This window comes from Festucalex cinctus, chromosome 8, assembly GCF_051991245.1.
Source record: "Festucalex cinctus isolate MCC-2025b chromosome 8, RoL_Fcin_1.0, whole genome shotgun sequence".
Taxonomy (NCBI): domain Eukaryota; kingdom Metazoa; phylum Chordata; class Actinopteri; order Syngnathiformes; family Syngnathidae; genus Festucalex; species Festucalex cinctus.
Window position 1 is genome coordinate 30007000 of NC_135418.1, and position 15789 is coordinate 30022788.

Here is a 15789-nt window from a genome sequence, read left to right on the forward strand (position 1 = left end):
ACTGACTTTTCACTTTTGATTAATGTTCAAAATCACACGTCATAAACACGATTATTCACCAAAAAGTAAACGTATCACTTATAAGAACAATCAGAAAATAAATTAGTCACGAGTAAAATCATAATATATTCAAATAACAGCGTTAAAAAGCAAGTGATAAGAATTCATTTGCTGCTGTTCCTGCTATGCACAGCTTGACCTCTTAGGGGCAGTGTGGTGCAGTGCATGCACGGAGATACACATGAACCGATTTGCTCTTATCTTACATATTAATATCTTTTTTTCTGTCTCCGTGTTTAAAAAAAGAAAGAAAAAAAAAAGAGTGTAATTTCATGACTTGTGGAAGGCTTCCGTGAAAAAAAAAAAGAAGAAGTAAAAAGCACACACACGTTTGAACAAAAGAAATTTATTTGGACCAGATGCCAAAATTGAAATGATTCCAACCATCAAACGACAACGAGAACAGTTCGGTTCCACCATTTACTTTTCTTGGCGACAACATCGAGGCGAACATCACACGGGTAAACGTTGGTGCAAAATTGAACATGCGTCAGTCAAATTGTGCCTTTGGGAATGTTGGCCAACAAACAACTAAATAGGGCCCGACCGATTCGACAGCTCTTGTATAATTGGCTAAAACTGGCCGATTTTTTACAACATGAGTCAAAGATAATTCAATTTAACACCCACAAAAAAAATTCTCTCTGTACAGCAAATCTTTATTGTTTTAAGTATTTAAGACCCAAAAAAAATAAGTTGACATTAATCATTCACCTTTTAAATTAAATCGGCCGATTAATCGGTTGAGGAAATTCCCTCCTGCCAAATATCAAAATCAGGCCTAAAAAAAAATAAAAAAAAATATCCAGATCAATCGGGCCCTAAAACAAACAAAAAAAGAGCTGTGGGATTCTTCCTTTTCAAAATAAAATGTTGTGGCAAGATTGTGCTGAACTTTCCGACACATGACCCTCGCCAAGGAAGTTTCCGGAAGCGCCGAAGAAAACAGAAAGACGAGAAGTCATTTCAAATGTTTGAGGTTTGTCATCATGCAGCATTTTGTCACAAGATACGGATGCTGCGTTTGAGAAAACTGGGAAAACGGAAAATCATTTTTTCTTTGCCCTTTTTTTTTTTTTTTTTTTTACAATTTTACATTTAGAATTGTCAATGTTAAAGTGTCCCTTTTGACAGGACCATGTCATAGTTTTTACTTTACCAGTAATTTATTTTTCAGTTTTTTTTTATGTTAAACATTAACTTTTTTTTTTTTTAACTCACAATTTGTGAAATAAAAACTTCACAAAACGGCTTGTAATTTGGAGGTTCTACCGGATATCATTGTATATGATACTATATATCATATACAATGATACAATGTGCTCGCCATGTTTTCAAAACACTTCCCGAATTCCCAGCAGCCTTTGAACGCAGCATCACGACTTGACAAACCAATGAATGCTTTTGTCTTCCTTTTTTTTTAAACGTTGGCGACGATCCGATTTATTTAAAAAAACATGCGGAATAAGATCAAAACGCAGAAGGCACACGCGTGTAGACGCCGTGATTAGCGCAACAAGACACTTTGACAAAAAAAAAGAAAAAAGTTTCACACTCGGGGATGATTGGACACAAAAAAAGCGGACGGAATGATCGCGGAAAATGTGCGCGGAGCAACAAAACATTACAAACTACAACAACAACAACGACGCTAAGCTAAACTAGTGCGAAAGAAGGCAAACTGCGGATGTATTGCAACACTCTCACTACAAAAAAATAAAATAAAATCAATATTATCATCATCATCATCATCATCGTCGTGTTAATCGTGATCATCCAGTCGTCTTTGAGGCGGTGAGGGAGGCGTGTCCCAGGATGATTGACAGCCCTAATTGGCCGCTCTCGTTTCAAACAAAAACGCGTCGCGAGGGAGACTGCGGAAGGAGCTCTGTCATTGGACGGAGGAAGGAGGAAGTGCTCGCGCAGACAGGAAGTGGAGCGAGGAGGGGATGTTCAATAAAGCAATAAAAAAACAAAACTAAAAAAAAAATAAAAATAAAAAATAAATAAAAATAAATAAACAGTACCTCAAAGTAAAAAAAAAAAAAAAAAGTGAAGTTGGGTGTGTTGGGGGGTGGGCAACATTAGAACCCGACCAGGTGTGTACGTGTGTGCATGAGTTTGTTTAGTCTGCTCAATGTGTTTGGTTTACAGTCCAGACAGCAGCAGCTCTTTCCCAGGAAACACGCACACGCACGCACGCACACACACTTGAAAATGATCTGCCTGTCCACACTTGACACTGCTGTAAATGACAATCAGGTTTGAGGCTCTCCAAGAGCCCCGCCCCTCCACCTCCTCGACCACTCACCAGCCAGCAAAATAAAAAAACAAACAAACAAACAAACAAAAATGGACGCTATCGGCACGGCAGGATCCCTGATCAGAACCCGTCCAGTCTTGTCTTACCCGCTGCAACCCTCCCAGGCGGGACGTACCGCACCGCGACCAAAGCTAACTGTAGCGACCATGCTAACGTTAGCGCCTGCGGTGCGGCCGCTTCCCTGCGGAGGGCGCTGTTGCATAAAGACCGGGACCCCAAGTGGGCGCTGGATTCGTTGGGTCTGCGGTTGCCTTATTTCGCGGCACGGCGACGGGTCGCCGCGGACACTCGTGTCATTTGTTAACACTTCCGTGTGCCCGCTCTGCGGCGACCAGTCACACGCCAACGCACGATGGCGGATTTGGAACGTTCGTTCTCGTCTGATTGGACGCGCACGCTGGCTGACTTGAGTGTGATGACTGATTAACGTTTCAGCTCGCGATTGACAAACTGTGCTACGGTTACTGGCTGCTTTGGGGGAGGGGCCAACCTTTCGGCCAATGGGGGGAGAGGGGAGGATAACGGGCCTCTCTGATTGGACATAATGAGGCAAAATGGTGTGGTCTGGTGTTTTGTAAATCGAGTCTTAGCTACAAGACAGATTGTTGAATCAAAATCAAAAGTCCAATGGACAGAGCTCCTTTTAGAAACAAAGTCTCTCTACTGTAAAACAACAAAAAAAAAATAGTGCAATTCTTTTCATATAAATAAAATCAAACGTTTTTCACAAGTTAGCAAGTAGGCATCAGACGTCGACATGTCAACAGTCTGTTTTTCTCTCCCTTAAAAAAAAAAGAAAAAAAGAAAAACATCTTTGAGTGATTCGAAAGGATGTTTGCTCACCACGGACGTTTTTGGAGTTTTCTTGTGCAAAGCTCCCGTACAAATTCGTCTTGAAAGAATCTCAGCAGCTAATCCGTTAGCGTCGACTCCTCGGTCCAGTGGAGAACATTAAGGCAGCTCTTAGCACATGCTAAGAAGTTAGTCAAAGATCAAAAGAAGGCAAAGAAGCAATGATTTTTGTGTGCTAGCATGTCGCAGTGCTAAATATGGCCCGACACGAGTGCGGACCGGGACAAGAATGTGCCAAGTGGTCGAAGGAAAAAGTGTTGAAACTGTCACATGATATGTCTGAAAGATGAACAAAAACAAAACAAACAAAAGAACGTTCAAATGAATGAATGGAAAAAAACATTTCGACCTGGTTATATAACTTGGAAAATGTGTTTTTCTCCGTGATTCCTCCCGTTGTTTTGGAATGTCCTCAACTTTCCAAAGAATGAAAGTGGACTTCCTAAAATTATGCCCTGGTCGCTTCGTGAATATTTTTTGTTAGCAATGGAAGATCAGAGTTTCACCTCCAATCGTTTGTCACTTCTTGATTCTTGAGTCAAGCAGACAAAACAAAATTCAAGTGGATAAACGAATCAAAACGAAGAAGAAGACGAACAAACAAGTACATATGTAACAATCCTTCGACAGGAAGGAGAATGCTGTGCAACAGGAAGCGACGTCCCCGGCGGTGAGGCGCGAACCATCTCTTATTCCCAACCAATCAGAGCGCAGGTTGGTTGTCACAGGTCACTGACCAGTTGTAGCCAGCTTGCCCACCGAGGGTCTTACGATTTCTCTTTTGTGTTCCTGGCATTCCGGCTGTCCAGTTCCGGCGGCGGGTGGTAGAGGTGTCCTACCACCTCGCTGTAGGTAGGGGGTGCTAGTTCCTGTTTGTGCTGCCGGCTTGCTTGGAGGCTGTGGAGAAATTGCCGGGTGTTAATGGAGCATAACCGATTGCTGTTATCAGACACCAACCAGGACTCAATCACTTTGGATCCAAAGAATGATCCTGACTATACCTTCTATTTACACAGGAAGACCCTAAAACCAACCCTTAATCCTAATCCAAAACAATAACCCTGAACCCTAGACTAAATCATAACCAACCAACCAACCAACCAACCAACCACAGCCTTTAACCTTAACCCTAAAGTGAATCTCCTAATCACCCTAAAACCTAACCATACCAACACTAATTCAAGACATACAAACTTCACAAACCTGAACTCCTGAAGAGCATAAACCCCACGAGAATGTCATCTATCATCTAGTCGCGGGAGACGATTTAAGCCCCTGCTGAGGCTATAGTCCTAAAAGAATGTTCTACCCCAAACCTCATCATAACCCTAAAAGATAACCATAATAACAGTAACATGAGTCCTGAGAGAAGTTCTAGTTCTGAGTTCTAGTTCTGAGAGAAGGTCATAATCCCAAGAGAAGGATCTAATCCTGAGAGGTTTTACTCGCAAGACAAGGGCCTGACCCTAAAAGAAGGCTTTTGCTCCAAGAGAAGTCCTGGGAGCTGATTATAGTCCCAAGGAAAGGTCTAGTCTCGTTTAAAGAGAAAGATCTAATTCCAAAAAGTGATCCACTCCTGAGAGAAGGCTCTTGTCCCAAGAAGGTTCAAGTCCTGGGAGATGATTCTTGTCTCAAGAGACTGGACTCATCCAAAGACAGCGCTAAATCTCTGAGAGAAGGTCCTAATCCTAAAAGAAGGAAGTCCCAAGTGATGGTCTAGTCCTAGGAGAGGATTCTAGTCACGGGTGAAGGTTGTAGTGCAAAAAGAAGCTCTAAATCTAAAGAGAGACGGTTCTAATCCCCAAGAGAAGGACCTAGTCTTTAAAGAAGCCTCTTGCCCTACGAGAAGGTTCAAGTCCTTGGAGATGATTCTAGTCTCAAGGAAAAGTTCTAGTCCAAAGTCAACTTCCATCAACTATATCCCAACCCAGTAATCCTCCAAACCGTACTGTAATCCTACAGCTATAACCCTAAATGGTAACATTAGACTTGACCTCTCAATCCCTAACACCTCCAACCATGAAGACTCAACCCTGTCAACCCCAAACTTTTAGCTTTAACCCTGACCTTCTAACCTTCTTCGAAGCGACTTTTTAGGATGATGGTGGTCATTACTTACCTGGCATGTACGCAGGAAGTGGGCGGGTCCAGGGGGTGCGAGTCGAAGACCGTGCGGTTGGGTGGCGGCCGCACCGACTCGCGGTTCAGCTCCATCTGCTGCTCGGGGTCCCGCAGCTGCAGGGTGCACGGGCCCTGGTAGGGTGGCGGCTCCTCTCCGTCCGACAGCGAGATGGTGGGCGGCAGGTCCATGATCAGGTCGTGGCGCAGGAACGGGAACGTGGGCTGGAAACGGCCGGCGGCGGCCGTGGATGGGGGACACCCTTGCGACAAAGGCCGCGGGAGGTACGGCGCCCCTCGGCCCGAACTGCGGGGTTGGAACCCATGCTGCCAGACAGAAGGGGGGTACGTCACGTCATGTGACTGTGATGTCATAGCGGGAAGCGGGAAGTCTCAGTTACCTCATTTCGGACGCCGCTGGGATCCTCCGAGCTCCACCGACCCGCCTCCTGATGGGGCGCACAAATGTAGGTGACCATTCACAACGATAATAATAACAAGCAAGACAAAAGTCCGCTTTCCAAGGCAATGGATGAAATACGCAACTCACCATGGCGAGGTGCCGGCGTGGCCCCGCCCCCGGAGGCGGAGCCGACGGCACTTGTCTGGAGAGCAGCGACCGCGCCGACAGCCGGTAGTGGTTGAGCACGCACGTGATCACCACCACCATCACCATCATCACCACCACGATCACCACCATCTGAACCAACTCCAGCTGGGCTACACACACGGACACACAAAAAACACGTGTGATATGACGTCACAACACAATCATGTCCACTGTGGCTCAGTGCAGCGGAACTTTGACCTGCAAACAGGAGACGAGTTCGAATCACACCTGCGGCAATATACTCAAGTTTGGAACTTTTCATGTTTTGAAAATTCAGCCCCCAAAGCCAGTCCCACTTAGCAACATGAAATTTGGTAGAAAAAATACTCATTGTCTGAAAAGACACAGCAACTCTGCCATTGTGATTTGAAGCAGAATTACCGTCGTGTTCGCCGTTTTCAGGGATCTTTATATATTTTTTTTTAAATTCAGCCCCAAAAGCCAGTTTGACCTAGCAACATGAAATTTGGTAGAATTGTCGATTACGAGTAGACCCACCAAAAAGTCTCAAGAAGCAATGTCCCAAAAGACACGGGAAGGGCGGCCATTTTAGTTTGAAGCAGACAATTACCGTTGTGTCTGCCGTTTTCACCACCACCGTTTTCATCGTATATATATATTTTTAAAATTCAGCCCCCAAAGCCAGTTTGACTTAGCAACATGAAATTTGGTAGAATTGTCGGTGACGAGTAGAGCCACCAAAAAGTCTCGAGAAGTAATGTCTGAAAAGACAGAGTAAGTCTGCCATTGTACTTTGAAGCAGAGAATGACCGTCTTATTTGCTGTTATCAGGGATCTTTATATATTTTTTGAAAATTCAGCCCCCAAAGCCAGTTTGACTTAGCAAGATGAAATTTGGAAGACTTGTCGAGGATGACTAGACCCACCAAAAAGTCTCAAGAAGCAATGTCCGAAAAGACACGGGAAAGGCGGCCATTTTAGTTTGAAGCAGACATTTGACATTATGTGGTGCTTTCCACCCCACTTCTGCAAATCATTTGCTCTGTCATGATGAGATGCAGCAGGTTTAGTGTGTCAGACGCCCAGACACGCACACACACCCCCGCACGTACACCCCGCACACACACACACACAAACACGCACACGCACTCCAGACCAGACAGACAGGGCGGGCTTTGTTTAGCAGCAGTCTGCTCTAAATGCTTCACCGCCCCCCTAGCAAACGCACACACAGGGCTTTCTCACTTCTTTTTTTTTTTTACAGGGTGCACTAAGAGGTCACACACACACACACAGATGTCTAGACAGTACACACAAGAGCTGTAAATGTCCTGTGAGCACACACACGCGATTTATACCGTATTGTGAAATCGTCATGGATAAAACATTCCCAAAGTTTTTCCCGACTTTCATCGACGACGCAATGTATCATCACTTTTACTCTTTTACTTATTGTTGCAAGCTTTTCAAGATTTATTTTTCGACAAGTTCAGCGACATTTCCTCCAATATATCGATTTATCACGTCATCGGCATGCTGTGAGACGATTACTGGCAACCTATGGGCGATATCGCAGGATCGACATTTCTTTCATGTCCCATTTCTACATATAAACGGTACAATATATATTTTTTTTTTTTACAAAAGTTTGAATCCAATGCTGCATAGCGACGAGCGCACATCATTGTATCGCAATATCGTCTGCAAAATATGGCAATTATATCACAGACGTTTCTCTTAAAATGTTGCTCATTCTTTGATGGTTCTGTTTAATATATCGTTTATGACATCATCGCCGTAATGCGCTAACATCAACAGGATATTGTACAAACATCAGATCATGCTACTTAAATGTCTTTCTGATGTTTTGACAATTTGTTCATTGCATTACTGTGATTTCATTATGAGAATATCGTAGAAATATTCGACCATTATTTAAGCTTCTCTAATAAATGATTTCATTTTCCTGATGTTTTGACTCAATATATCGGCAATCTATATTGATAATCAGGCTATTTTATTTCATATTAATCGTATTTTGTCATTTTGCTTTTTTTCCCCCTCGACAGGTTTTCCCGCCTTTTCTGATCGCATTTGTTATTCTTCCATTCCATCGTGGATAAAACACGGTCGTATGGCGATATCGTCTCGGCGGCGAAAAATTTCCATCAAATTTGTCATCACGAAAAAATTTTCTCAGACGAAAACGAAGCGAGAACTAAAATAGAAGCCGTTCATTGAGACGATACCGATAACTAAAAATGTCTTGCGTGTTAAAGTGCAGTTACAAAAAGGTGTGTTGTCATTTTCTGTATTATGAACGTTGAAATGTACGCTGAAGGGGAAATATCGACTCAAGTGGCAATTTAGTCGACTAAAATTGCTTTTTATTTTCGTCGACTAAAATTGGATTAAAACTACAATCAATACAATCAGATGACTAAAACTTGAATTCATTTTAGTCAACTAAATTGAAATTTCTTGCCATAATGAACGGTTGGCTCGGCGGTAATCGCAGCTCGACTCACCACACAGTTGTGTCGGCACGCACTCGTCATGGTTGTGCGTCCCTGCTGAAGGATGCATCGTCGCTAGCTCGCTCGCGAAATTCCCGCAATATCCAAAATTTAGACGACAAATGGAAAATAATACAATTAAGAACAGGAAAAAAAAAAAAAAACGTGTGGCAGAGCGTGCGTCCTCGCCGGCCGGCCGACACGCACTCACTGTGAGTGCGCAAACCTTTGTGGCCTCTTTTTGGCCCCCACTCGCATTCCCACGCAAAAACTCAAACAGCTGACCGTAAAACACCCCCATCGCTTTCTCGCTGCAACAGGCTACAAACAAAAGGGGGGCACTGTTGCTAGGGGGGTTGTTGGGGGGCTGTCTGGCAAAGACAGATGGGTAGTGGGGGAGGGGGGTTGGGGGGCAAAGTTTGGAGTGTGGTGGGGGTGGGGGATGAACACAACTTTCAACTTGGGCATGCGACCTTCGATGAAAGGAGGATGTGACAAGTTAGTGTTTCACTCATTAAAAAAAAAAAAAAAAAATGAGCTGGTGATAAGCACATATTTGTTTAGTTTATGATTTCAGCATCAGCAATATTTACAATATTGATCAGCAATCAGCAATATTTACAGATACATAATACAATTTATCTTTTTTTTTGTGTGTCATGTTTCAACCAAGGTTATTTTAGTTAACTAGAACGAAAAAAAAAAACTGCAATAAAAATACATATATATATATATATATATGTATTTATTATATTTTGTATAATAATAATAATAATAAATTTTTTAAATAATATTTTTCCCCTTTTTAGGAACAATTTTTTTCTCCTATTTTTCTGAGTAATTTTTCCTCCTGTTTTTTTAAATATTTCTTTTCCCTGTCTTTCCTGAATATTTTTTTTATGATTGAAAAAAAAAATTCAGTAAAACAGAAAAAAAAAAAAAAAAAAAAAACTGGAGGAAAAATGACTCAAAAAAACAAAGCTCGCCCAAAAACGTAGTCATACAGCAACGCCTGTTCTTAAAGCGCTTTATAAATAAAGTTGAGTTGAGTGTCTCTTCTCCTTGCTCTCTATTTTGCTTCTTCTCTTCCAGTAATGCTCGGTGCTGCCCCAGCCTATTGTGGCATTAAGTGGTACTGCACTGTGTGCTTGCAACTCTTATTGCTACAAAAGAAAAATAAGAACATAAAAACGTTGCGGCAAAAAAAAAAAAAAAAAAAGCGACGGAAGAAAAGTGGAATAAACCCCCCCCCCTCTCTCGTCCACCACTCTCACCACCGTGACTCGGCAGTCTGGCCGCTCACAAATAGCGCAGACAGCTGAGTGTGCGCGTGCGTGCGTGTGCGTGTGTAGGTCACACAATTTGCTTGCCAATTTCCATGAGAAAGGCAAGATAGACGACACACACACATTGACTTTGTGCTGCATGGTCACAGTCAAGCCAACAAGTGTGGGAACTTTGCTCCAGAAAACTCCCACCAATGTGTGAGTGAAGTAATACTATAATAACCAAAAATAAAAAATAAAAATAAAATAAAAAACAACCTCTGCGGGGGTGTGGGAACCTGTGGGCACCTCACGATACGATACGATACAATACGATACGATATGCGATACAAGGCTCTAGGAGTGTGACGATATATTGATATTGTGATACTTTGCCCCCCCCCCCAAGTTAAGTCAATGACTTAACTACAACTATCGCGATACTTGCGCAGTAGGCGTATCGGTAATCTATCGATTTATCGTAATATGGATACATCGTCACACTCCTAGTCACTCGCAGGCGACATTTACTGTCGAAGTACATGATGGAAAACACTAGGGGTGTGAATTGCCTAGTACCTGACGATTCGATTCGTATCACGATTCACAGGTCACGATTCGATTCGATACCGATTAATCCCGATACGAATTTATAAGTCGATTGTTGCGATTTTTTTCCATTCAAATTTAGAAAATACTAATCAGTAAGCTTGTAGAGTGTAAGATTTATATGAAAATGTATTATTTATTTATCTGAAATAAAGGTTGTAATTTGTTTCATGTTTGAACAGCATTAAAATAAAATATTAAGGCTTAATGTTCCGTTCATATAACATTCTTCCATGCTCAAGGTGTGAATCCTTAAAAAAAAAAAAAAAAAAAAATCGATTCTGACGATTATTGAATCGATTCGAGAATCGCGCGATGTAGTATCGCGATATATCGCCGAATCGATTTTTTTAACACCCCTAGAAAACACCATAGACAGGCTAACAAACAGCATGAAATGCATTTATTTGCAATTTATGAAACTTTAAGGAACAAAACGCAGACAAATGTCTCTTGTGTGCCTATTAATAGCAAAACGCACACACGCGCGCACACACGCACAGACCGTGTCTGAAACATATGAAAATCAAAGCTCATTATGATCGGCTGCTTGTCTGCCTCTCACAGGCCGTGCGTGTGTGTGCGTGTGTGCGCACCTTATTAGAATGCCAGCCAGAAGGAACCAGACGACGCACACGCACGCACGCACCCCGTCTGACTTCACACCCTTTCAAATTGAAACGACTCGTTGTTGTGTGTGCGTGCGCGAGGGAAGAAAGCGAAAACGAAAAGCCCGTCCAAGATACGCATGAGAAGAGGAAATGGAGGTCCAAAAGCTGCAGCTGCAAACTTCAGCAGCTCGTTCGTATCGTCCGCAGGAATCACAACGCTAATTCTGCTTAACAATTCGATGGCGTTTCCCATTAGCGTGTTAGCATGAAGCTAGTCGACGTCCGTTTGGTCGACGATAATCGATCACGGCAGTCGAGCTGTTTTTGAAGGTGCGCCGAATGAACATGGACAACAAATAAGGATTGTTCCGATTAGGGCTGCACAATATATCGAAAATATATCGCTATCACGATATTGGCCCATGCAATATGCATATCGCAATATGGAACTTTATGCTTTTATCTAAATTTGTCCAGTCAGCCGCTAACTAAAATGCGCATTGCCATCCAATGGTTGAACATTATCGAGAGGTCATTACAATTAATTAACTAGAAATAAATTGAGTTTGCTTAGTTTGCTGCATGGAAAAACGTTATTCTTTCTTAGATAATAAAAACTAGGGGTGCACCGATCGATCGGCCAGACAATTTATCGGCCCCGATTTCCTTAATTGTGGAAGATTGACAATCGGCCGATCCCTTAAAAATAAACCGATTTTTTTCCCACCAAACTCATTTCCCTCCTCAGAGGTCTGAAAAATCGGACTGACGAATTGGATTTTCATTTTGATTTGAGAGAACAAATTCATACGCAGTTAAAACAACCCATTTGTATTATTTTGCCGATATTGTTCAATAAAACAGGATTGGAACACTGAAGGTATAATATATATATATATATATATATATCCGCTTGTCATGGAAAAAATCGGTATTGGCAGGTCAGACTTTTTCAAAAATCGGTGATCGGGCGGAAAATTATGATCGGCGCACCCCTTATAAAAATGTTATTCCTTTTAGTACGTGTTAAATATCGCAATAATATCGATATCGCCATACTCAGCAACTATATCGCATATCGCATGACTTTCCAACATTTCTCGTGAACACTCGAAAAGCAGAAAGCTAATAATGTTCCTGCGCCCGTCGGATGACCGGACTAATTGCTGAACAAGTTTTGGAGTCATTTTGACAGCTAATTAATTAATGAGGGACCAGACATCTCTGCAAGAATTGACACACGCACCAGTTGAAGGAACTAAACGCCGCGTTTATGCACGGCGCCCTCCAGACGCGCACGCTGCCCTCATTTGCATACGTGACGCGCCGCTTTTGTGGCGCCGGCGTCTAGACGGAGACACACAAAAAAAACAGCTGAGCGCTCCACTGACAGGAGGAGGATTCTTTTTTTTGTTTCTTTTTGAAAAGATGGAGGTGATGAGTTTTGCGAGGATTGTCAGCTGGGGTCGCCTCTATAAACGTCTGACCAAGTGGAGTTGAATTAATGGCTTCAAATTTGCTTGGAAAATGCGCAAAATTAGCCTAAAATGGCTCCTTCGGAGCAAAATGGAAAACTTCCTCTGTGTTTTTACGACGCCGGGGATGGACTGGAACAAAAAAATCAGCCCTGGCCTTTTGACTTCGGACCACCGGCCCGGCCTTCCCGGACAACTGCCTAACATGTAGTTCTACCACTGATGTTTATTGATCATGTTTCAGTTTGCTATCTATATTCAAACTGGCTTAACAGACTGGTCCCTCGAAATTATGGGACAGTCTCTTTGAGTAAAATGTAGGGAAATAATAACAAAAAGACATTGCATCGGCCCCAAAATAGGCCGGCCCACCGGGCATGCCCTGTATGCCAGATGGCCAATCCAGCCCTGATTAGGGTCATGTATAAAAAAAAAAATTATATATATTTATATATATATATATATATATATATATTTAGAGGGCGGGGGCAATATTCAGAGAGAAAACCCCCCCGCAAATTTGCCACTTTATAAAGCGAGTTTCGAAAGTGGCAGATTTGCGCAACAACAAAATAAAAAAAACAACATCAGAAACTTACGAGAAATACACGTAGCGTAGCTGTAGTCTAATCATTTGAGGATTCGTTGGTGGTAAATGAGACAAAAATATAAAAGGAAAAGGAAGGATGGAGACAGATTCATTATTAATTTAAACTTTTCTCGTCATACACGGCAGCTGGAGGGCCAACGCTTCCTGATCCCCTATCAGCTGACTAGCACGAACCAATCAGAAGCGAGCAATGACGAGGTAAATGCAAGTGAATGACGGAGAGCAGCAGATTCGACACGTTAACTTAAGATACTTGTCCAAAAAAAATACCAAAATGTATGGATGTGTAAGTAATAATTCTGGAAACATAAATGCACAAATAAATATACATTTTAACAAATTAACTTAAATGATTGATCCTCAGGGTGCGGCAAAGCGAGTCGTCTTTGTCGCTCAAATCACGAATGCGTCACATCATATGGTTCATCTCTGATTATTTGAAAACCCCACCGATTTTTTTTTTGTGTGGGTCAAATCGTGACGGACATGGCAGCCAAATTTCATCTTGTTTCTGGGGTTGATTTTGTTTTGTTTTTAAGTAACAAACAACGAAGCAACGCAATTTTAAGACGGCCTCAATGAGCCTACAATGAGCCACTTCAGACAAAAATTGAAGACTTCCTGAGAATGTTGGAGCATATGGCTCCTTTTGAGACTTTTTTTTTTTTGCGGGTCTACTCATGACGGACATATAGAAAACATCGTCTTGTTATGTCAAACCGACTTTGGGGGGGCCTGAATTTTCAAAAGCACACAACTCCCTCCGAGTGATGTCATCCAAAACATCAAGACATGAACACGCACACGTCTAGCCTGTGTGAGTAATGCTGACGTCATGTTCTCATCATGAGCGAGTCATCCACTCGAAACAGGTGCGCGCGCGCGAGTGTGTAATAACTTGCAGACGGAGGAAGTATTGAGACACTTACGGCAAAGTCAAAAGGTGAACACAGTGGTTGACATATTGGGAGATGTAGTGGGTAACATAGCGGGGAAACAAACTGAAAATGGTCATAAATAGTGGACAACATATGGGAAGCATTATAATGGGTTAAAAGTGAAGAACAAATGTGAATACAGACAAAAGTATTGGGACACGCCTAAATGATAAGTCAAAAGCATCCGAACGGAGAAATATGTATCATATGGACAATACCAATGTAGTGTAGAAAAACAAGACAGCAGCACGCGCACGCGCACTTCCCGGCTAGACGTCTGCTTCCTTCCGGATGACGAAGCCACAAAAATGACACAAAACTCTTACCGGAGCGGAGCAGTAACTCTCATTTCATTTTTCCTCCCAGTTGAGTCGAACATTTTGCACGTTGAAACAACGACGCACGCAAAATCTCGCGAGAACACAAAACGTCAAAGTTGACATGTCCGAGCAACATAAAGTATAGAACTAAATCGACTTTTTTTTTTTTCCTGCACAATGACAGCTCAAGTTGCTCATTAACTTTTTCAACACACATCGAGAGCTTCGTGAGATCCACAAACTGATCGTATTAATAATCACAACAACAATAATAATAATAACAATAATCATAATCGTGTACTCACTGACGTCCATGACGTGCACGGAGCTGAGGCGCGCGCAACCGCACGCGCACGAGACATTGGCGGCTGTTGTGTTCAGGACGCCCATGAAAAGTTGGAGCATTTAAAGTGTCATCTTCTATCTATCTATCTATCTATCCTTCCATCCAGCCTATATGGGCTCGGTAGCATTTCTTCCTTGTTTTCCGCCGTGTGACCGGCGACTCAACTAAAAGCAGACGTCTGGCGAGGAAATCTCTCTCTCTCTCTCTCTCTCTCTCTCTCTCTCTCTCTCTCTCTCTCTCTCTCTCTCTCTCTCTCTCTCTCTCTCTCTCTCTCTCTCTCTCTCTCTCTCTCTCTCTCTCTCTCTCTCTCTCTCTCTCTCTCGCTCAGACGAGACGGTGCGAACCCCCTTAATTGGTCTTTTGTCAGTGTCATGTAAATGACGGAAAGCTGTCGATTAAATTCGTCATGTGGTGACGTCAACAGCAATAGCTCGGGACTTGTTTTTAGTTCCGCTTCCAACTTTCACTTTCATTTCACTGAGAAATTGCGGGATCGTTGCAATTATTCCATGATAAATGACATGAAATTAATGTACGTAATGATGTACGTAGATATAGAACATATGTCAAAAGTCAGAAAAGCTCTTTGCTGCCCCCTCCTGGGATCCAACGTGCACAACAACCTGAAATGACAAAATGGGTGACATAGTGGGTGACATCGTGGCTGTCAATACGGATGGTCAACATTAGTGAACGAATGAAATAATGACGTCATAGTGACATCATGGGTGACGTAGCGGGTAACATAGCGGCGGGTGACATCATGTGAGACATAGTTGGCGACATCCGAGCACTGCAGCAGAGTAGTGTGAGGTAATGTCTGTCTGAGTGGAGCACAAATCCTCTCTTCCTTTTTTCTCATCTCATTACCTGTCTTCCTCCAACACGCACGCGCACGCGCATCTTCTTCCCTGCTCTGTCGACGCTCAACACATACCACCCCCCCCCCCCCCCCCCATCCCCCTCACCCCCGTTCCAACCCCAATGAGTTGGACGTGGTAGACTATTGCAAATGTCCTCCGTTTTGCAAGTACACAGACAACACATACACAATACACCCAAACACAATGACGTCACACAATCAAAAAGCTGACAACAGGCAGGGGGCGGAGCAAGAAATCCAAGTCAGGGTTTCATGAAATATGAAATAAAATTAGAGCTGTCAAAAATTTGTA

The 15789-nt window shown here is 42.7% G+C and overlaps 1 protein-coding gene across 3 annotated transcripts; it reads right to left on the reverse strand.

Annotated features, from left to right (window-relative positions):
- Nucleotides 1-400: 400 nt before the first annotated feature.
- LOC144024341 (protein TMEPAI-like) lies at nt 401-14757 on the reverse strand. Of its 3 annotated transcripts, none has more exons than XM_077530563.1 (5): nt 14574-14757; nt 5904-6073; nt 5755-5802; nt 5355-5680; nt 401-4132 (listed from the first exon to the last, which is right to left on the reverse strand). In XM_077530563.1, exons 1-5 carry the CDS (start codon nt 14671-14673, stop codon nt 4003-4005), a joined length of 774 nt encoding a protein of 257 aa, XP_077386689.1. In that variant the 5' UTR covers nt 14674-14757; the 3' UTR covers nt 401-4002. The 3 variants fall into 3 exon arrangements, with proteins under 3 accessions (XP_077386689.1, XP_077386692.1, XP_077386690.1); XM_077530566.1 differs by lacking the exon at nt 14574-14757 and adding an exon at nt 13000-13154; XM_077530564.1 differs by lacking the exon at nt 14574-14757 and adding an exon at nt 8453-8633.
- Between the last annotated feature and the right edge of the window lie 1032 nt (nt 14758-15789).